A 24,054-nucleotide genomic window follows, 5' to 3' on the forward strand; every position below is an offset into this window, starting at 1 on the left:
CAGTTCTGTTTTTAATGACAACATTCAGAGGAATCCCTGATAAATAGATCTTGTCTCCTCTTTCTATGTCTGCAATGCAGTAAGGTTTGCAGTAGATGTCGCTTTTAATAACTAAATAACCAGTCCATTGAATTAGCTGTCGTACAGTCATATTTTGGGGGTGGGGAAGGTGGAGGGGGGAGGAAATGTTAGGAAACAATAAATTATTAATGACTGAGACTGTTTCCCCTTACTTTTCATTAAATGTCTGATACTCTCTCCCTCTCTCTCTCCCAATGACATCAATGCAAATTGGAGTGGCACATGGCCAACAGACTAGCAAATTTTGTGAATGGACTTCTCAGCGAGTGTGGTGACGTCATTGGAACATTAGGGGTCCCTTCCCCTCATGCGATTGGTCAGAAACCCCACCAGAAGCCTGTGACTGGCTGGGCACTAGTGATCACACGCCTACACACTGTCACCCAGGCGGTAGATATAAAAGGTTTGGAGTCTCCATTGAGGAGCATTGAGAATTGGACACATTAGTTGAATTATCCTGACCCATTTTTACTGCAACAAGAGGATTGCCACTGGGCTGGTGAGTACCTTCCAACCTCTGAATACTTCATCTGCCATAGTTTCATCCAGAATTCTTGTGTTTTATTTTGTTATTAATAAAAGGAAGCCAATTAGAAGATAAATCTGAATAGGAAATGATTGAGGAGGGCAGAATTAAATGGCGAAACAACTTCACTTACTGATTTCAATTGTTATTGACTTCTTTCAAGGACTTTAGACACTGGCAGACCAATAATGTTGATGATGACAATTATCTGTCATTATTTATGACATTTAACCATTTTCCTGATTAAATCAATGCTCATTTTTATATACACTATCTACATTTCAATTGTTTCCTATATCATTTAAGATTTGTTTTTCAGGAAACCAGTTTAGTAACTTTGCCATTGCTGGCCATCACATACTTTGGAATATCATATAGGACTGGTATTTAAGGGGTTACAATTCCATGAGGTGTATTTTTTGGGGCACCTTTTGGATCTGTTCCAAATGATGAGACAGTTTCAGAGAGGTTTTATGGTTTTATGTGGTTTTATCACCATGCAGTTGTGAGTCTTATAAGGAGCTGAAACCCCCCCCACCAATTTGATTTAGAGTCCTAGTGCCTAAGAGCTGCCTCTGGAAGATGAATAGTTAACACTAGTGGGGGGGGGGCTGATGGGATTATTGGATAAAAGCCTGCAATGCTCCTATATATTATATATATATATATATATATATATATATATATATATATATATATATATATATATATATATTTTTTTTTTTTATTATTATTATTATTTTGTAGGGAGAACATAATGGTTGTTTTGAAGATCTCATCCCTGCTTGCTGTCCTCGCCTTGGTACTTTGCCAGATGCCCAGCTCACATGCAGTACCCGTCAGGTAAGAAAGGGATGATTAGTGCCGCATCTCCACTAACTTCTCCCATCCCTATTCTATTGTCAGAAGGATGACAGGAACATCGGAAAAGATTGACTGTATAATAGCAACTACTGAAGGCAAGCCGAATTTGCCACTGGTCCCTCTATACTCTTGGGACCCCAGGCTGTAATGAAGCCAGAGTGCTTGAACAGTAGTGGGTGCCTGATGATTGTATGGCTCCTAATGGACACTGGGGCATGTGAGCTCAACTGCAGTAGTTACAGCTGGGCAGTCTCTGAGTCTACTTTGTGGGCTAATCATCATCATCATTTATTTATATGCCGCTAACAAGTTAAGCAGTCAGGAACCCCACTGGCCCCTCTATACTCCTGCACCCCCCAAACCTTGGGGGTAATGATCTGTATCTCACACATATATTGATACTGTACATCAGTCAGGAACCCCACTGGCCCCTCTATACTCCTGCAACCCCAAACCTTGGGGATAAAGATCTGTATCTCACACATATATTAATATTATACATCAGTCAGGAACCCCACTGGCCCCTCCATACTCCTGCACCCCCAAACCTTGGGGATAATGATCTGTATCTCACAGATATATTGATATTATACATCAGTCAGGAACCCCACTGGCGCCTCTATACTCCTGTACCCCCAAACCTTGGGGATAATAATCTGTATCTCACACATTTATTGATATTGGTCATCAGTTAGGAACCCCACTTTCCCTCTATAGTACTATGTTTGACCCCAATCCTCAGGGACAGTAGGACTCAGGGAGTTGCAGTAGCAGCCGGCTCTACCCCCCAGTGACAGATGTTCTGTTTGTCCCACATTCAGACCTGGGCTGGAGGCAGTGGCAGAGAGAGTTGCAGTCAGTGACTATGAAGCCCGCAGGTTACTCAGCGCTTTGGTGAAAGAGTTTGTACAGATGACGGCAGAAGAAATGGAAGAAGCAAATGAAGGAAACAGGTACAGACTGGCAGGAAAATGGTGACATGTTGTAGATTGTGTAAGAGGTGACGGATGCGCCATTGTATTATTTTGCACAACGGGGTCACATGACAGCACTTGTGGGTACACAACAAAAGTGTTGCACAGTACAGAGCACCAACTTGTATCACAAAGCCAGATTCTCAAAGAGACCCTGCGCTGTGGCTCCTGACTAACACTGAAGCTTCTGCTGAAGGTGGGTAACCAGCACAATGTCCCAACTGGCTTGTTAAGCGTGTCCTTTCATTTGTTACTGTATGTACTTAACACAAAGTCCAGTCATTCAGCACCAATCACCTGAGCCGCAATGCAATGGAGGGGTGATTCTGAGTGTTTTGCTGCCTGTGAAGCTGGAAATCAATTGCCCCATGTAGTGGCATTGTGTATTACTGCAACAATTAGCTATAAAGTACATAAAATGAGCATTAACTTTATTTACATTAACTGCACTGGATCAATTGCTTTTCCAGTAGCAACCAATCAGAATTCTGATTTTCTTGCTAAAATGGAGTAGGTTTGAAAGGGCTTGCTGATTGGTTGCTATTGGTAACTGCCCTGGTGAACCAAGCACCAATGGCAGAAAATAAGCCCCTATGGCTGTTGTTATAGCTCACTTTATCTCTTCATATGTTTGTGTAGGGTTAGGGTTATTGGGGCTATTATTCATTATTATTATTATATGCAGTTGGATATACAACCCTAATATATATACCACATGCTGCCACTAGGTGGCACATGCAACAAAAACTATCAGCATGTAAAAACTAAGGCAACATCCTTGGATAACAGCATTGCTGGAAAGACTCTCAGCCATGACTCAAAGCAGCCTTCTCAGCATTCTAATCTTTACCCTGTAGATAAACTACCCTACCTTGGGGTAGATTTCTTCCATAGTTTCATATTGTCTGAATTTAACCTGTGGTAGGAGGACCCACTGGTACTGAATGTGCCCCTGTACCAGTTCAGTTATGACACCAGCACTGCAGCAACTTGCAACAAAATTTTGGAAATTGCTCACAAAAAGGATCAGATTTTGGGACAGGAGATACGTTGAAGGAGAGACCATTTGGGAATGGGAACAGTAGCACCAAGAACATTTTTGGGGATGAGATTCCCAGGAGGGAGGGGGAACAGAATGTTTGGGGACAGTGGGCATGTGAGGGGCAGGTCTGTGTTGTTACATTAGAAGCTGCTGATTTTCATTTGGGGAGAAAAAAGTTCTCTGGTTTAAGGCAAATGTAGGTATTTTATGTGTCTGTATGGGAGGGGAGGCGTATCGTTCTGGGTGTGTATGTTGTAATTGGATATGTGAATATATATGGGTGCAGTATCCCTTCGAATAGGGAAGCCTTTTCCATCCCACCTGGTACATCTCATATATGGTTGCAAATCCAAGTGCCGTCTCTGCTGAAAAAAAGGGCTGATTGGCCGGTATATTCCTCTAGCGGGGCAGCTCTGCAGTACAGAGGACAGCACCCTGTGCCTACTGATATACTAGGGTCACACTGTACAGTACAGAGTATATTGCTGTGCCTACTGATACACTGGGGCCACACTGTACAGTACAGAGTATATCACTGTGCTACTGATAAACTGGAGTCACACTGTACAGTACAGAGTATATCGCTGTGACTGATACACTGGGGTCACACGGTACAATACAGAGTATATCGCTGTGCCTACTGATACACTGGGGTCACACTGTACAGTACAGATTATTTCGCTGTGCCTACTGATACACTGGGGTCATACTGTATAGTACAGAGTACATCACTGTGCATACTGATACACTGGGGTCACACTGTACAGTACAGAATATATTGCTGTGCCTACTGATACACTGGGTTAACACTATACAGTACAGAGTATATCACTGTGACTGATACACTGGGGTCACAATGTACAGTACAGAGTATATTGCTATGTCTACTGATACACTAGGGTCACACTGTACAGTACAGAGTATATCGCTGTGACTGATACACTGGGGTCACACTGTACAGTACAGAGCATATCACTGTGACTGATACACTGGGGTCACACTGTACAGTACAGAGTATATTGCTGTGATTGATACATGGGGGTCACACTATGCAGTACAGAGTACATTGCTGTGCCTACTGATACACTGGGGTAACACTGTACAGTACAGAGTATGTCGCTATGTCTACTGATACACTCAGGTCACACTGTACAGTACAGAGCACAGTATGAGTGTCCCCTTTTCATTATCACCCATCTCTCTTTTCTCCTTTTCCCAAGTATTTCTCTCCTCTTTTGTCTTTTTCATTTCATTCTGTAACATTTGTATCCTCTTTTGTTTCTTCTTCTCTTCTCCATCCTTCCATCAACTCTTTCCTTTTCTCCCATCGCTTGTCCAGTTTGCACTTCCTGATCCTGTTATTGGCCCCTTACACTTTCCTTTCTACTTCCCACTTTTTTCTCCCCTTTTCTGTTTTCTCTCCATTGTTTCTCTTGTTTTTACACTGTTCTCCCCTTCTTAATTCTCCCCCTTCTGGTTTTCTTGGTCCCATCTCTCTCATCCTCTCTTCTCTCTCAAGTTGAATTTTCTTTGCTTTTCCTCCTTTCCCTGATTTTCTACACTTCTGCTTCACTTGCTTATCCCTTCTAAATCTGCTCCCCCATTCAATTTATTCTATTGTCTCCCCCACTTACTCTCTGTCCTCTCATTCTCTTTCCTCTTCCAATGTGTTTCCTTTACCTGCAATGTTCCTCCTTTCTAATTTCCCTCCTTATTCCCACTCCCCCAGTCCTGCTTTCACTTATCTCCATTCTCTCTTTTATATTCATGTTGTTTTCCTTTGGGTCGCACATACTATTCTCCTTTCCAAACCATATACACCCCATATACACCCCATATGCACTCCATATGCACCCCATACTTGACACCAGTGGGCATTTTAGTGTCTGTGACTCTGGTTTGAGTGGATCATTCTGCTGCAGGTCACTGTTATTTTTGGGAAAATATCCAATTTCATATTATATAAAATACACTGTGTATATATATATATATATATATATATATATATATATATATATATATATATATATATATATATATATATATATATATATATATATATATATATATACATAGTGCACTTCTTTTTAAAAAATACAGCAAAGGTACCCAAAATATCATGATCTCATTGTAAAATCTACGTAAAGGGAAACTCAACTCCAAAATGCGACATACCAATATCCATTAATTTCTCATTCTCTTCTCTGCACTGCTGCCTCAGACTCCTGATACAACTTCCCAATATCCATTCATTCCTCATTCTCACTGGGTTTATAGTTCTGTGGTACTGTCATTGTGTCTGTCCCTTTCTCTTCTCTGCACTGCTGCCTCTGACTCCTGATACAACTTCCCAATATCCATTCATTCCTCACTCTCACTGGGTTTATAGTTCTGTGTAAAGGTGCAAATAGTGACTGTGTCCCACACCCAGACACCCTCAGACACACCCAGACATACCCAGAAACACTCAGACACCCTCAGACACCCTCAGACACACTAGGACACACCCAGACACCCTCAGACACACCCAGACACACCCAGGCACACTCAGACACACTCAGACACACCCAGACACACTCAGATATGCACAGACACACTCAGAAACACCCAGACACACTCAGACACTCAGACACACCCAGACACACTCAGATATGCACAGACACACTCAGAAACACCCAGACACACTCAGACTCACTCAGACACACTCAGAAACACCCAGACACATTCAGACACACCCAGACATGCCCAGAAACACTCAGACACACCCTGAAACACCCAACACACTCAGACACACTCAAACACACCCAGACACACCCAGACACACCCAGACACACTCAGACACACCCAGACACACTCAGATATGCCCAGACATTCTCAGACACACCCAGACATGCTCAGAAACACCCAGACACACCCAGACACACTCAGATATGCACAAACACACTCAGAAACACCCAGACACACTCAGACACACCCAGACACACTCAGAAACACCCAGACATGCCCGGACACACCCAGACACACGGGCGGCATGTGTAAAAGCACTAATAATTGTGTGACAGGTTGGTGTTATGGCTCAATAAAAAGTCACTGCACAAAGCTCTGAAATACTTAATTGTTTGTTTATAACCCCAAAGTGGAGAGGAACAGCTCCCTGGAGTTCATTGGGGTTTGGTGGAGGTTAATTAAAGGGATGTGTGAGAGAGGTAGGTCCTTCCATTCCAATGACTGTGATCAGGAGAGGTGGAAGGATGAACCCTGGGGTCTGAGCTCCTCAGTCAGTGTCGTGCATGAGTCGGAAGCAGCATGGATTTTACTTATGGCAGCCATGCTCGCCTGCACTGCAGCCATGAATAATAACTGGGCGGATCCCTAATGCACTTAGTAGCAATGACTTCATTCACAGAGCGGCCAGATCAATGGCGGAGCATGCAGAGCATACTAATGTGCCCTCCAGCATGATCAGCATGCCAGTCACGTGGCACAGGGCATAGGGACACCCTCAACCAGTCCCAAAAGTGCCAGGCATGCGGCCTGCAGCCCCAATGCATGTTGTACCTTCCCAGAAAAGCATGTCACTAAACTGTGTATTAAGCCCCCACAAATAAAGGGGAAATTCACCTATTGACTTTTGGTATGATGTAGACCAACTGCAGCTACAGTTGTGACCTCATCCCTTTAATACCAACCCATATGGTATCTAAGTGCTACAGGGCTGCTTAATAAACCATTCTGCAGACTGTACTGTTTCTAAGCAGTCCTGCAGTACAAATATATCATACAGGTGAGGCTGAAAGCCTACTCAAGGTATTATAGATGATGTTGAACTACAACTCACCACTAGGAGTTCTAGTTCAAATTCTTTGTTATGGACATTGATATTCAAATAATAATTGCAATTGGTCATCATTTCTTTTATGATCTGGCTTTTTTTAACTCTTCAGTTTAGAATGTAAACTCTGACCCTATTGCTATGGTCACTGATCCCAGCAACCAGGCATTAGGTAGAGTGTCAGCAGACAGAAAAAGATGGTTGCCAGGGTCACTGACCCAACATTCATATTTTATAAAAAAAAAAAAAAACAGCTCCTAAGAAATGAAAAAAAAAGGCCAATCTCCCACGTGATTTAATCTGGAATCTGCAAAGTGCTAAAACGTAATTTAAAGATGAATTTCCCCTTTGCCAGGCAGACAATGGCAATCCCTGTGCTGGGTACCTAATGGAGGTGGGGTGGGGAGGTGAGCAAGTCTGTGACCAGTAATGCCAATATGGAATGTGATTGGCTCACCTCTCTGGGGTGGGGAGCAGAAGAGCATGGGGGACAATGTTGTGATGCATGACGTTGGCATGGGCACTGTGCCTTGCCCTGGCTTTCTTCTGGCATGTTCTCTTTTTGTTTCCCTCCCTCTGCAGCCCGGATAGATCCATTTCCAAACGCTGCTCCAATCTGAGTACTTGCGTCCTGGGGAAACTGTCGCAAGAGTTGCACAAGTTGCAAAGTTACCCTCGTACCGACGTTGGCGCTGGTACCCCAGGGAAGAAGAGAAACATTATGCCCGACATGGACAGTGACCGTTACAGCAACTACGCGGAGCAGTTTGACCATAACTAGAGCACACAGCCCCTTTATTCATTTTATTTTACCCTCTTTTTTTGTCACTTGATGCATGTGATGTTGTTTCCTGATTCAGCACCGGACACTAACACCTTCCTGACTCGGATCTCAGATAGATTAGGGCACCAGTGTAGTCAATCATAAAAGTGTGCCCCCTATAGTCCACAAGCATTTTGGGAATAGATCAGTTTGTACCCTTAGATTGCAAGTGATCATTTGGAAAATGTGTGTGTCTATGGATCTGCATAGAATCACACACGTGCTGCCTCCAATAAAATCATATTCTCACGCCTGACCATGCACTTAATTAATAAACCTATTTTTCTACAAGTTATAAGGGTCTGATGTTTTAATTAAGGAGACTGAGAACAAAGTAAGAACCATTTGGGAGAGTGAGATTTAATTGGGTTTTATCCCTGTGCCGGATAAATTAGAGGAGTGGATTCAAAAACTGAGAGTAGGAGCAAAGCCCTTGGCTTGGATGTAAGTCACAATATAACAATGGCAGGTAAGTTACCATCTCTTCTACTTTTTATTTCTATTGGCTACTTCTGCTTTTACTCGCCTGATTCACCATATTTATCTGCTGTTTCATATGTACTCATTCCTGTGATTGCTAGAGAAAGAGATAGAGACAGACAAAAAGATAGATAGATAGATAGATGATAGATAGATAGATAGATAGATAGATAGATAGATAGATAGATAGATAGACAGACAAACAAAGAGGATAGAGAGATAGAGATAGATAGATAGATAGATAGATAGATAGATAGATAGATAGATAGATAGAGAGATAGATAGATAGATAGATAGATAGATAGATAGATAGATAGATAGATAGTCAGACAGAGATAGAGAGACAGACAGACAGAGAGAGAGAGATAGATAGAGAGACAGAGAGCTAGAGAGATGATTGATTGATTGATTGATAGATGAATACATAGAGCGATATATACATAGATGGATAGATGATTGATAGATAGATTCTAGATAGATAAATAGATAGATAGATAGATAGATAGATAGATAGATAGATAGATAGATAGATGGATAGATAGATAGATAGATAGATAGATAGATAGATAGATAGATAGATAGATAGATAGATAGATAGATGATAGAGAGACAGAAAGATGTGTAAAGCAGAGAGACAGACAGAATTGACCGACAGATAGACAGACAAAAAGATAGACAGACAGAGAGAGAGATAGACAGACAAAAAGATAGACAGACAGAGAGATAGACAGACAGAGAGATAGCCAGACAGAGATAGATAGACAGATAGACAGAGAGAATTAGAGATAGGCAGATAAAGAGACAGAGAGACAGACAAACAGACAGATTATAGACTTGTAGGTACAAAGTGCAGCCTATAGAGTATAAGTGTTTGCCCAGTGCAGCCAGAAGGGGGCGCTGTGTCTGTGTGATGGGTTGACTGTTCCCTTGTTTGTTCCCAGCAGTGTGACAGCACAGAAGCGAGCGTGCAACACAGCCACCTGCGTAACGCACCGACTGGCAGACTTTCTCAGCAGGTCAGGGGGCATTGGCAAGAACAACTTTGTGCCAACCAACGTGGGCGCCAAGGCTTTTGGCAGACGACGAAGGAGCCTTTACTTCTAAAGAGAGGGATTACATCAAGAATATGGTAATTTCCCATTGAACTGTCTGTACCATTATCCACCATCAGCCCAATCATTATCCTTACTAACAAACATGCTGAGATTGGTTTGTACTTCTCTCCCCCTCCCCCACACCTTCCCTTACTGTGCCACCTTTATTCCCACTTTCTCTCCCACTGCCTAAAACACCTCCCTGCCCTCTGTGCTGCCTGTGCTCTAGTTTTATGGGATCTCTCTGTACAGACTATGAGCAAACTTATGGGCTGTTCCAGTGGCGTAACTAGATATTTCTGGGCCCCACAGCAAATTATTTTTCAAGCCCCCAAAATATCTAGAGGTTGAACTCTTTTACCAATATTTATTGAAATTGTATATGAATTATGGCCTCATGAGGCCCCTTTACCTCCTGGGCCCACCTACATTCCCCTGGGCTGTTCCTGCAGAATTGTGCTTAGTACACACAGGCCACACAGGCAGCCATGCTTGGACACACGTTCATATTGAGGGAGTTGGGACATTAACTCAGTAAATACATGCATGTGTCTCAGCACATCTGCTCAGACTGGGAGTGGGCTCCTGGTGTGTGGGTGCTGCACTAGGTGGGGCCTTTTCTTGCATAAATTCTATTGCTTCCCCCATTTATATAGTGGGCTCTGTTATCCTGCACCTCCAGGATTATCTCTTAAATACTTAATTGTTATTAGGTTAACTTCCCCTTTAAAGTTATTTTGCTACACAATCCAACACTTATGTCTATTATTTTTTCCAGATCGCCATGCCAACGGGACTTCCGAGTCACCCTTCTTCCAGAAACCACATGCAGAGAGCCCGACCAACAAAGCGCCTGCATTCCGCTAGAACCCCATGATCCGATTTCCTTTTCGTTTTGCATTTAGGGGCCACTAGAGCACTTGTGTTCCTCACCCGACCAAGCGATCGATCATTTATATTCTTTTTATATTTTCAAATAAAATGTCATGGCATATAGTGATGATTTCTTTGCCGGCAGATCTATATAAATAATGTGCGACGGACGCTGGGTGTCATGAGCGAATTTGCGAATCTCGGGGATCATACACTGTAGATGGGCGCCGGGGGCGTGCCTGTAATCAGATGGTGTTGTCGTGCCTTGATGTATCATGTGACTGATTGTACAGTATATTTCAGAAGAAAAAAACAAAGAGAAAAATTATTTAACATTGTATCAATTGTGAATTTCAGCAAGATTAAAAAAAGTATTTTAGATACAATTGGATTTGCAGACTTTTCATTGACAGAGGAGTGGGGGCAGGGCGGGAGGAGGAATCAACATGGCAGCACATGGTCTGGACTGGACCCTATGTTGTATGTATCTCATTTCTGGGCTGAAGGATTCCTGCAAATATGTACCGGCAATGCACCTCACTTAGGACCATGCTGGGACCCCTACAAAATATTCAGCCTGTTGCAGTTTACCATATTATTTCCCCCTAAATGTATCCCTGTGTATAAGGTGTGTATAGGGATTGTATCCCTGTGTATAAGGTGTGTGTGTAGGGATTGTATCCCTGTGTATAAGGTGTGTATAGGGACTGTATTCCTGTGTATAAGGTGTGTGTGTAGGGACTGTATCCCTGTGTATAAAGTGTGTGTAGTGACTGGATCCCTGTGTATAAGGTGTGTGTGTAGAGACTGTATTCCTGTGTATAAGGTGTGTGTGTAGGGACTGTATCCCTGTGTATAAGGTAGGTGTGTAGGGACTGTATCCCTGTGTATAAGGTGTGTGTGTAGGTGTGTGTGTAGGGACTGTATCCCTGTGTATAAGGTGTGTGTAGGTGTGTGTGTAGGGACTGTATCCCTCTGTATAAGGTGTGTGTGTAGGGACAGTATCCCTGTGTATAAGGTGTGTGTGTAGGGACTGTATCCCTGTGTATAAGGTGTGTGTGTAGGTGTGTGTGTAGGGACTGTATCCTTGTGTATAGGGTGTGTGTGTGTGTGTAGGGACTGTATCCCTGTGTATAAGATGTGTGTGTAGGGACTATATCCTTGTGTATAAGGTGTGTGTGTGTAGGTGTGGGTGTAGGGACTGTATCTTTGTGTATAAGGTGTGTGTGTGTAGGTGTGTGTGTGTAGGGACTGTATCCCTGTGTATAAGGTGTGTGTGTAGGGACAGTATCCCTGTGTATAAGGTATGTGTGTAGGGACTGTATCCCTGTGTATAAGGTGTGTGTGTAGGGACTGTATCCCTGTGGATAAGGTGTGTGTGTAGGGACTGTATGCTTGTGTATAAGGTGTGTGTGTAGATGTGTGTGTAGGGACTGTATCCCTGTGTTTAAGGTATGTGTGTAGGGACCTGTGTATCCTGGTGTATAGTGGTCCTGTCTCAGTGTCAGAAGTGGGATACAGACTCACACCTGCAATGACCCCTCCTATCCCTGGCAGCCTGGCATTCTCTTGGCATCATGGTTGCTCCACCCTCCCATGGTTTCTGGCGACCCCCTGGCAACTCATAGATCCAATATCAGAAGCAGAAAACATCCCCTGACCCCAAGTCATGTATATGTCTATATGTTCCTCTTTAGTGCCATGTAAGGTGCTAAAATATCTACTTTGCATCCCCCCCCGTGCCTGTGAATAAACGACCCTATAGGTCGTGAACGATGGCCCCTTATAAACATATAATAATAATACATATTCCACTAAGGGTGGTGATTGGGTTGCACCCAGGCCACACGTCTGCTGTACTTTCCTACATATTTCCAATATGAAACCATAGGGAGTCCAGTGCCTTCCCAAATCCCCCCCCCCCTAAATAATAAGCCTAAAAGGACTCTGGGTTTGTGTAAAAGTGTTCGTTCTGTGCCTGGAGTAGACTGGAGTCTGCAGTGAGTGTCCAGGGTTGAAATCATGTCGGCAAAACCCTTCCCTTTCATTAGAGCTTTCGTTAAAACCAAAGGGCGGCGAGATGGCGCTTGGATCAATAGAGACTTCTGACCCATGATGAAATGTTGGCATTGGTGGCTCCGGATGATTTACTCGGGAGGGTTGGGATGTGTCGGTAATTGTGAAGCAACTAGAGATGTACCGAACCCTCCCCAGCTCCCCAGTCCTCCTGGCTCTATACTGTACAAAGTCTGAACCCTCATGTGCAGGCATGTAGCGTGTGCAGCAAATGTTCTGTATGACATAGGTTTGAAATCCAGAAGCAAATCCGGGACTTAGTGTATTTCCTGAAGTAGCCCATTCCTTTGAAATATGAATAGAATGAGGAGAAATGGGCAAGTTCTCTATGTCTTTCCTACTAATATAGGACATTGGTTCATTCACTACTGTACGACCAGAAAGCACTTAACCTGCACAAATATAATAAAGGAGAATATCCAGCAATTCTCTCTGTAATGCAGGAATCCCCACATCTATACTCCAGCTCCAACAGGAACAGTGTAACTATATTAGGAACAGTGTAATTATATCAGTAACAGTGTAACTCTATCAGTAACAGTACAAATCTATCAGTAACAATACAACTCTATCAGTAATGACATCACTTTATCAGTAACAGTATAACTCTATCAGTAACAGTATAACTCTATAATACACAAAAGCCATGAATATCTTGTAAATTATATCCTTATAAACGGTGAGTAGTGATGTCATCAGTTATAAACGGTGAGTAGTGATGTAATTTCTGTCACATGACTCACTAAAATTTGTGTATTATAATTAATAAAGTACCCCCAGTTGTAAAATATGAGGATATTAGAAGTTACCTCGGAGTTCCATGACCTGTATAAAAACACTCGGCCTTCGGCCTCGTGTTTTTATATGGTCATGAAACTCCTCGGTAACTTATAATATCCTTATATTTTACAAGAGGGGGTACTTTATTCACTATATCAACAACAGTATAATTCTATCAATAACTTTATCAGTATAATATAACTATCAGTAACAGTATAACTCTATCAGAAACAGTATAACTCTATCAGTAACTGCATAACTTTATCAGTATGCGGCCCCCGCATGCCCAGGGGAAAGCCACTGGACCACCAGAGTAAGCGTTCGGCACTAGACCACCAGGGAAACTGTTCCTTACACAATGTAACTCTATCAGTAACAGTGTAACTAACTGTTTCAGAAACAGTGTAACTCTATCAGTAACAGTATAACTCTATCAGTAACACTGTGTCTATCAGTAACAGCATAACTAACTCTATCAGTAACAGTGTAACTATCATTAACAATGTAACTCTATCAGTAACAGTGTTACTCTTTCAGTAACAGCATAACTAACTCTATCAGCAACAGTGTAACTCTATCAGTAACTGTGTAACTCTATCAGTAACAGCATAAATAACTCTTTCAGTAACAGTATAACGGTATCAGTAACATTGTAACTCTATCAGTAAAAGTGTAACTCTATCAGTAATATCATAACAAACTCTATCAGTAACAGTGTAACTTTTCAGTAACAGTGTAACTCTATCTGTAACAGTGCAACTCTATCAGTAACAGTGTAACAGTAACAGTGTAACAGCATAACAAACGATATAAGTAGCAGTGTAAATATCAGTAATGGTAAATATAAATAACTATAAAGTTGATAGATGCAAAACAATCTGTACCATGGAGGTGCCAGAGGCTTTAACCTCCCAAAATTCCCTGGTGCAATCAGCAGTGCATTTTTCACTTGTAGGCAGATCATTCTCACTCCCCCCTTCCTGTACTGATGGACAGGCATCGGAACACGAATATGTACATATATATATATATATACAATCCAGAAAGCTCCTAGCGCACACCGTTAAAGTGAAATACCTGGGTGCTACCTTCAATGGCAGATTACGTAGTTTGCAAAAACGAAGATGCACACCAGGATTTGGCAAAAAAGTTAAAAATTCATTTTTATTAATTTACATTTAAAAAAGAGCTGGTCAACGTTTCGGTCTAATTCTAAGACCTTTATCAAGACCCTGTTCAGAGTAAGCCCTCCAAGAATAAATAACTAAAAACATGTCACTCACCGCTTCGTGCCCGCCCCCATGATGGTCATGTGACTGAGAGGAACCCATCACCAAATGTTGAAGTAAATAGTATCTTTTTGCTAAGATTTAAAAACAAAATGTTACATATAAATATATTAAATGAAACATACAGAATCTTAGACATAGTCACTTGTTATTACTGAATGGCAACAAAGTATACATTACAGCGTAACCCTTAACGTTGATTTAGAAAACATAGATAAGAACAATATTCATTTAGACCCAGGGGAGCAATAGTGTTCAATTTGCGTATCCAAAACGTTTCACGTTGTAACAATACTTTCGATCTGTCACCCCCCCGTCTCAGGGGGGGGATGTGGTCTATAGCTATGAATCTAAACGTAGGTAATCTATGCCCCTTTTCCAAGAAGTGTTTAGCAACTGGTTTGTTGGTTGTATTATCTCTAAAGGCCGTACTGATTGCAGAACGGTGACCGTCCATCCGCAACCTTAATGTCTGGTCGGTTTTCCCAACATATGAAAGTCCACAGGGGCATGTTATTAGGTATATCACATGAGTGGTTGTGCAGGTAATGTGATGTCTAATGGAGAATTTTTTACCCGTTTGGGGATAATGAAATGATGTACCCGGTGTCATATACCTGCAAGATGTACAATTTGGACATTTATGACACCCGGGTCTCCCTCCACTTAGCCATCCTTTCTGGGTTTTGGAATAGCATTTAATTGGATCGCTTTTGACTAAAACGTCTCTCAAATTGGTACCTCGTCTGTAGCACATCATAGGAGGTCCTTTCACAACTTTTCCCAATGCAGTATCTGTCTCTACGATCTTCCAAAGATCCCTGACCCCCTTATTAATGATCTTAGCACCAGTATTAAAGGTAGTGGTAAAGGTAAGTGCTTGATCTTTTTTCACTTGTATAGCCTTCTCACTCACCCTACACCTGGCAATCTCCAAAGCATTTAATAGCACTGTGTCTGGGTATCCTCGCTTCTTAAAGCGAAACCACATCTCGTTCAACTGATGCTCAGCATTTTCATTGTCCGAATTATTGCGGAGTACCCTGCAAAACTGGGAGATGGGTAAAGATTTTTTCATTGGGTCTGGATGACAGCTATTATAGTGCAAAAGTACATTTTTATCCGTAGATTTTCTGAATAATGTGTGATTAAGACTCCCTTTATGCATTAACAATTCAATATCCAAAAACTGAATTTTTTCTGGATTAATCACATATGTAAATCTAACCGGACTATTCAATGTATTAAGCTCATCCACCATTTCAACAAACTCCACTTGTGTGCCCTGCCATATGATGAGCATATCGTCAATATAGCGTTTGAAGAAAAACAGTTTATCTCCAAACCGGGGCATGATGTAACGTTGCTCGTATTGGTGCATAAATAAATTAGCATATGAGGGTGCCATGGCTGCCCCCATTGCTGTCCCTGAAGTCTGGAGATAGAACTTATTTTCAAACCGAAAATAATTTAAAGTTAAAGCCAATTCCAATAACTCTAATACAAAAGAGATCGGTGGACCCCTATATGACGAAGACTCTTGAAGGGATTGGTTAATAGCTTCTAGACCTCCCAAATGTGGAATGATAGTATATAAACTGACCACATCCATACTGGCCAGAAAGTATGTTTTATTTTGTACAAGGGGCAAATCTCTAATACTATCCAATTCAGTAATAACAAGTGACTATGTCTAAGATTCTGTATGTTTCATTTAATATATTTATATGTAACATTTTGTTTTTAAATCTTAGCAAAAAGATACTATTTACTTCAACATTTGGTGATGGGTTCCTCTCAGTCACATGACCATCATGGGGGCGGGCACGAAGCGGTGAGTGACATGTTTTTAGTTATTTATTCTTGGAGGGCTTACTCTGAACAGGGTCTTGATAAAGGTCTTAGAATTAGACCGAAACGTTGACCAGCTCTTTTTTAAATGTAAATTAATAAAAATGAATTTTTAACTTTTTTGCCAAATCCTGGTGTGCATCTTCGTTTTTGCAAACTACGTAATCTGCCATTGAAGGTAGCACCCAGGTATTTCACTTTAACGGTGTGCGCTAGGAGCTTTCTGGATTGTGGATAATTTTATACCCTGGCAGGGTATTCCTTTCAGCACCCGATTATTTGAATTTTTGCCTTATAATATTGGAGTCATCGTTTGATTTATCTACTACTAAATCTCTAAAGACAAGCACTTCTGCGTGCAAGATGGAGGAATACATTGATCAAGCATGCTTTACATCTGATTATGCAGAAACATGGCATATTACTGAAGCAGATGCAGATCGCGTTTTATGGCAACAAAGTCACACTGATGTTCCCTTTAAAATTAACAACAAAGATGTCAGTATCGAGTGGGAACGATTGAAGAAAAGAGAGACTGACCTGGACCTACACGGCCTATTCCTGTCAGATTACTACCGTGCCAAACGGATACCTCGTGGTTTCCGCATCCACAATGTTCCAACGATAGGCAGAATGAACCCCGACTTCTGTAAAAAATGGATAGGGGTACTGAATAGGTGCTCCTTCGATTTGATGATACTGGTCATTGAAGAGGTGGCTGGAGAACTGACCAAAGTAAGGAAATCCATAGCAGCGTTTGAGTCGGAACACGTTCAGCTATTCAAGAATGGCGCTGACAGCGAACTCCTGACCCGCATCGGTGAAAAAGTGGAGGCATACAAACAGGACCTGCTAAGATTTAAGCGTGAGAAATTACGCAGAGTCAACGAGGACTACGCCACACACAGAGTATACAGATGGCTCAGCGGTGATCGCCAGCAGCCACAATACTACGCTCGGCATAGGAGAATGCCACGAGGTAAGCTCAACAAACCTTTGAACTCCGTGGATGCGAGTTCTGGGGATTCGGAAGGCGATGACTACACGCCAGCAGTCACACAGCTGATCCCTCCAAATCCGGAACCGATGGATCGCCCGGTGGCTCCCCTTTTTTTAGACACAGCAACGCATATGAAGGACCGACCTCCATCAGGACGCGGACGCACAAGAAGCGCCCAACAAGGAGGGGGAACAAGAGGCCGCGGTCGCAACAGGGAGTAGATCTTCCTATTTTCAACTTATCACAACACTCCTTAACAGCAGCAGAACTGCATCTCCTACAAAGAGGTTTGTCATATGTTCCTACTAATCGATTTGACTCTTTTGAATGGGAAGTGGATTGTTTTAAGTTCTGTCGTATACTGTCCCTGAAAGATCATTTCAAAGACACTGCCCCTACAACTACGGGCACACCAGTGCTGAAACTGAAAAGTTCATTTACGCCCCCTTTGACTAATCCCACTATAAAACTATTTAAACAAGGAATTGAAAAAATTGGGGATAACGTGTCTAGAAATAGTCGCTGTAAGGATAACATCTCTAAAGCCGAACGAGAGGCGATTAAGACTTTGACTTCTGATACCAACATTGTGATACGTCCTGCGGACAAGGGCGGTGGAATAGTCATTATGAACTATACCGATTATCGTAATGAGATTTTGGGACAGCTATCGGACTCTATAGTTTACAAGCCATTACCATGTGACCCTATGATTAAATTTAAAGGTAAAGTAGATGCTTTAATTACTGTGGCCCTAAATGGAAACATTATCGATACGGCCCTATATGAATTTTTGAAACAAGATTTCCCTAAGTGCCCGGTCCTGTACACATTACCTAAGGTTCACAAAAGCTTAGCTTCGCCCCCGGGACGACCGATTGTCTCAGGTCGGGATTCACTCTTGCATCCACTTGGCATATATCTAGACACACTATTACAACCTGTAGTGAGGGATACCCCCACCTATCTACGTGATACACCACATCTATTGGATAGTATTAGAGATTTGCCCCTTGTACAAAATAAAACATACTTTCTGGCCAGTATGGATGTGGTCAGTTTATATACTATCATTCCACATTTGGGAGGTCTAGAAGCTATTAACCAATCCCTTCAAGAGTCTTCGTCATATAGGGGTCCACCGATCTCTTTTGTATTAGAGTTATTGGAATTGGCTTTAACTTTAAATTATTTTCGGTTTGAAAATAAGTTCTATCTCCAGACTTCAGGGACAGCAATGGGGGCAGCCATGGCACCCTCATATGCTAATTTATTTATGCACCAATACGAGCAACGTTACATCATGCCCCGGTTTGGAGATAAACTGTTTTTCTTCAAACGCTATATTGACGATATGCTCATCATATGGCAGGGCACACAAGTGGAGTTTGTTGAAATGGTGGATGAGCTTAATACATTGAATAGTCCGGTTAGATTTACATATGTGATTAATCCAGAAAAAATTCAGTTTTTGGATATTGAATTGTTAATGCATAAAGGGAGTCTTAATCACACATTATTCAGAAAATCTACGGATAAAAATGTACTTTTGCACTATAATAGCTGTCATCCAGACCCAATGAAAAAATCTTTACCCATCTCCCAGTTTTGCAGGGTACTCCGCAATAATTCGGACAATGAAAATGCTGAGCATCAGTTGAACGAGATGTGGTTTCGCTTTAAGAAGCGAGGATACCCAGACACAGTGCTATTAAATGCTTTGGAGATTGCCAGGTGTAGGGTGAGTGAGAAGGCTATACAAGTGAAAAAAGATCAAGCACTTACCTTTACCACTACCTTTAATACTGGTGCTAAGATCATTAATAAGGGGGTCAGGGATCTTTGGAAGATCGTAGAGACAGATACTGCATTGGGAAAAGTTGTGAAAGGACCTCCTATGATGTTGCTACAGACGAGGTACCAATTTGAGAGACGTTTTAGTCAAAAGCGATCCAATTAAATGCTATTCCAAAACCCAGAAAGGATGGCTAAGTGGAGGGAGACCCGGGTGTCATAAATGTCCAAATTGTACATCTTGCAGGTATATGACACCGGGTACATCATTTCATCATCCCCAAACGGGTAAAAAATTCTCCATTAGACATCACATTACCTGCACAACCACTCATGTGATATACCTAATAACATGCCCCTGTGGACTTTCATATGTTGGGAAAACCGACCAGACATTAAGGTTGCGGATGGACGGTCACCGTTCTGCAATCAGTACGGCCTTTAGAGATAATACAACCAACAAACCAGTTGCTAAACACTTCTTGGAAAAGGGGCATAGATTACCTACGTTTAGATTCATAGCTATAGACCACATCCCCCCCTGAGACGGGGGGGTGACAGATCGAAAGTATTGTTACAACGTGAAACGTTTTGGATACGCAAATTGAACACTATTGCTCCCCTGGGTCTAAATGAATATTGTTCTTATCTATGTTTTCTAAATCAACGTTAAGGGTTACGCTGTAATGTATACTTTGTTGCCATTCAGTAATAACAAGTGACTATGTCTAAGATTCTGTATGTTTCATTTAATATATTTATATGTAACATTTTGTTTTTAAATCTTAGCAAAAAGATACTATTTACTTCAACATTTGGTGATGGGTTCCTCTCAGTCACATGACCATCATGGGGGCGGGCACGAAGCGGTGAGTGACATGTTTTTAGTTATTTATTCTTGGAGGGCTTACTCTGAACAGGGTCTTGATAAAGGTCTTAGAATTAGACCGAAACGTTGACCAGCTCTTTTTTAAATGTAAATTAATAAAAATGAATTTTTAACTTTTTTGCCAAATCCTGGTGTGCATCTTCGTTTTTGCAAACTATATATATATATATACATACACACGCTGTCAAGAATTCACCTTTCCGACAAGTGTTCCAGAAATGACACATTTGTCATCATCCGCCAGATCCGCCATGTACAGATCATTGCAGCATTAGGGGCCTGTCACCTTATTAGTTCACTTTATTTCCGCAATTCTGACAGGGAGAAGGGAGAGAAATCTCTGGCACTGCGTGTTTGTTGTGATGCGCAAAGAATCCTAAAATTAGTTCTATGTCTGAGCAAGATGTTCTGCTAGGAGCTGCCACGTTAACCAGGCACATTAAAGATCCATTTCCAGCAATGGTTAATGAGCAACTGCACTGCTGCTCCTGACTACATGTACCACTGTAGCAGTATTCAGCTCTCCTCCAGCTAGGGCCCCATTTCCCACAATGCCTTGCATATTTCTGGATTTCACCTTCTTTATAGGCCTGTATTAACATCTTTGCTTAGTCGGTTTTCTGTCCTTCTGACATTACCTCAAGGCGTCACATTTACTGTATAAATGTGGAAATGATATTCAGGGAAGCAGTTGTGTGCTGCACAGTTCAGCCCAATGAATTCTGGGACACTGGCCCCATCTGTGCACGCCCGGGAACCCCCTGCACTATTTCCATATCTTTGCTATTAAATGGGATTCCCAGTCGCATGGGGCAAACTGTGACCCTCGCTATCCATTTAGGATATTAGAAATTGCTGTTATTACTAACATTAGGCTTCTGTGTGGTCTGGGGGTGTCCCAGCAGCGGGTGCAGCAGTGAGCTGACTGGATAAACAGCATCGGGGGACAGGGGGATGTAGGATGTGGGGGGGAGGGGCATTCATTCTTAAGATTGTTACTTATATACAATACACTGTCCCTCTCTTAAAAGGCTAAGTAGCAGCTTACTTGCAAGCATACCGCAGGCTATGATGATTTCTAGGGAGCCATGCAATTGCATGTAAACCAGTTACTAATAAGATGTTCAAGGAGCTGATAGAGAGCCATGATTATGGTGTTTGGAGAAACATGAGCAGAACTACAATACCCAGCATTCCCTGTAAGCTGAAAAATGTCAGTGTCTTGGCACTTGCCCTGAACAAGAAAGGGTTAATGAGAGATACTGTACATAGTACACTTCACACAATGCCTTTCACACTTCTGTAATTCTTCCTCTTCACAGGTCAAAGTGCTGTGGCCTGGATCATTAGTGCTACTTTGTGTCAATGATGGTACATGCAGTCAGAACCGGCAGTACAAAACGGCAAAGGGACAGATACTGCTTTCAATATCAATTACACTTAACTTCTAAATCCGCATCTAAACCAAAGCAGCCCTTTCAGTTGCCAAAGAGTGCCGGCCCAGCAGACACTGAGTGGCCGAATACAATTCTAGACCCTTTTAAGGTTATTAACTAAAAACGCAGTCTGACATCAGTGTTTCTATTCAGCCAGCGCCGAACCTCCATTATGTTCCATCCCTGATAAACAATTCACTTAAATACACCCAATGCAAAACAGTGGCAGGGGAGAGACACGCTCACTCTAATTATTAATGTGATTAATATTATATGATGTATTGTGCTTATCCTCCCCCCTCCCGACTCTCAACATGAGAAGGAAAATATTGTCTGGGTTTGTATAAAAGGCTCATTTCTGCCTTGGCTATAAATTCTTATTTTCTAAATAGCACACAATAAAATTATATTATAGTATGACAGTATGAACATCTCAGAGTGGCTGTAGGATAGCAGGTATAGTAGAGAGAGATGGTGCCTATAGTAACAGTGGGATAATAGTCTCTGGGAAGGGACTGTGACTGTTGGATAGCAGGTATAGTAGGGAGAGATGGTGCCTATAGTAGCAGTGGGATAATAGTCTCTGGAAGGGAGTGTGACTGTGGGATAGCAGGTATAGTAGGGAGAGATGGTGCCTATTGTATCAGTGGATAATAGTCTTTGGGAAGGGAGTGTGACTGTGGGATAGCAGGTATAGTAGGGAGAGATGGTGCCTATAGTAGCAGGGGGTAAGGGCACATAGAATGCCTACCTGTCCTTATATAAATCTTCTGTTTGTGTTAACTCACTCTCCGCCCCCCCCTCCAGCCTCTGAGCAACAAACACCTCTATAGTAACAGTGGGATAATAGTCTCTGGGAAGGGAGTGTGACTGTGGCATTGCAGGTATAGTAGATTGAGATGGTGCCTATAGTAACAGTGGGATAATAGTCTCTGGGAAGGGAGTGTGACTGTGGGATAGCAGGTATATTAGGGAGAGATGGTGCCTATAGTAACAGTGGGATAATAGTCTCTGGGAAGGGAGTGTGACTGTGGGATAGCAGGTATAGTAGGGAGAGATGGTGCCTATAGTAACAGTGGGATAATAGTCTCTGGGAAGGGAGTGTGACTGTGGGATAGCAGGTATAGTAGAGAAAGATGGTGCATATAGTAGCAGGGGGTAAGGGCACATAGGATGCCTACCTGGCCTTATATAAATCTTCTGTTTGTGTTAACTCACTCTCACCCCTCCAGGCCCTGAGAAATAAACACGTCTTTCACGTTGCCTTTAATTCCTCCTCAGTGCAAAGATAAATTAATTTATATGTTGGCTGCTGTTCCCCGGAACGTGAGGTGGATTCCTTATCCCTAATATAAGACTGGCACAATCCCACTAAGCCGAGGCTGGAAGTGATTCCTTTCAATATGAGGGATTCAGCAGCACAAGCAGAAATCCCCTTTATTGAGGCCTTAGTGGAGATTTCAGCTTCGTGTTCACTAAAAGAAATTTTATTAATTATTTTCTCCTCCTGCACCTGAAGCAAAAGGAATAAAGGCAACACTGAGCTGCAATGTAACGACTCTCGGGGAACCGATTGGCATTTCTCAGCTAATAATAACACCGGAAGAATAATTTCTTTATTATGGGTTTTTATTATTTTTGCCAATTAAAGCAGTGAAATAACTTGGGACAAAGAGATGGAGTTGGAGGAAGTGATATTTAGGGAAAGCTGGAAGTTGATGCAAGCGCAGGTTTATATTGTCTAGGCTCTGACACACTGGAACCTGTGGAAATAATTGTAATAATAATGTTAACTATGTAAGTATATCATCTATATATCTGTATCTATCTGAGACCTAAATAAGTACTTTCCATGCTTCAAGTTGGCCATACATGGGGCGATATAAACAATAACAGCAAAAAATTAAAGTGTCTTAAAATAATAACAATATAATGTAGTGTTGTGCTGCACTGGTACAACTGGTATGTTTGCTTCAGAAACTCTACTATAGTTTATATAAAGAAGATGTTGTGTAGTCATGGGGGCAGCCATTCAAGCACAGGATACACAGTATATAACAGATAAGTACTACTATAGTTTATATAAACAATCTGCAGTGTAGCCATGGGGGCAGCCATTCAAGCACACAGTAAATACACAGTAGATAACAGATAAGTTCTGAAGAATCCCATTGTATACTACAGAGCTTATCTGTTATCTGTTGTGTATCCTGTTCTTGAATGGCTGCCCCCATGGCTACAGCTTGTTTATATAAACTATAGTAGTTCTTAATTGTTATCTACTGTGTATCCTGTGCTTGAATGGCTGCCCCATGGCTACAGCTTGTTTATATAAACTATAGTAGTACTT

General features: G+C 41.9%; 1 protein-coding gene across 3 annotated transcripts; it reads left to right on the forward strand.

The window, feature by feature from the left end:
* The first annotated feature begins 483 nt into the window (after positions 1 to 483).
* Positions 484 to 10,710, forward strand: LOC108715309 (calcitonin gene-related peptide). 3 transcript variants are annotated; one of them, XM_041561038.1, is made up of 5 exons: positions 484 to 580; positions 1,355 to 1,450; positions 2,293 to 2,424; positions 9,564 to 9,751; positions 10,495 to 10,710. In XM_041561038.1, the coding sequence occupies exons 2-4, from the start codon at positions 1,365 to 1,367 to the stop codon at positions 9,724 to 9,726; spliced, it is 381 nt and encodes a 126-aa protein (XP_041416972.1). In that variant the 5' UTR covers positions 484 to 580; positions 1,355 to 1,364; the 3' UTR covers positions 9,727 to 9,751; positions 10,495 to 10,710. The 3 variants fall into 3 exon arrangements, with proteins under 3 accessions (XP_041416972.1, XP_041416973.1, XP_018115852.1); XM_041561039.1 differs by having other exon boundaries at positions 9,567 to 9,751; XM_018260363.2 differs by lacking the exons at positions 9,564 to 9,751; positions 10,495 to 10,710 and adding an exon at positions 7,902 to 8,437.
* Positions 10,711 to 24,054: the final 13,344 nt, after the last annotated feature.

The sequence above is a fragment of the Xenopus laevis genome, chromosome 4S, assembly GCF_017654675.1.
Source record: "Xenopus laevis strain J_2021 chromosome 4S, Xenopus_laevis_v10.1, whole genome shotgun sequence".
NCBI classification, from domain to species: Eukaryota; Metazoa; Chordata; class Amphibia; order Anura; family Pipidae; genus Xenopus; species Xenopus laevis.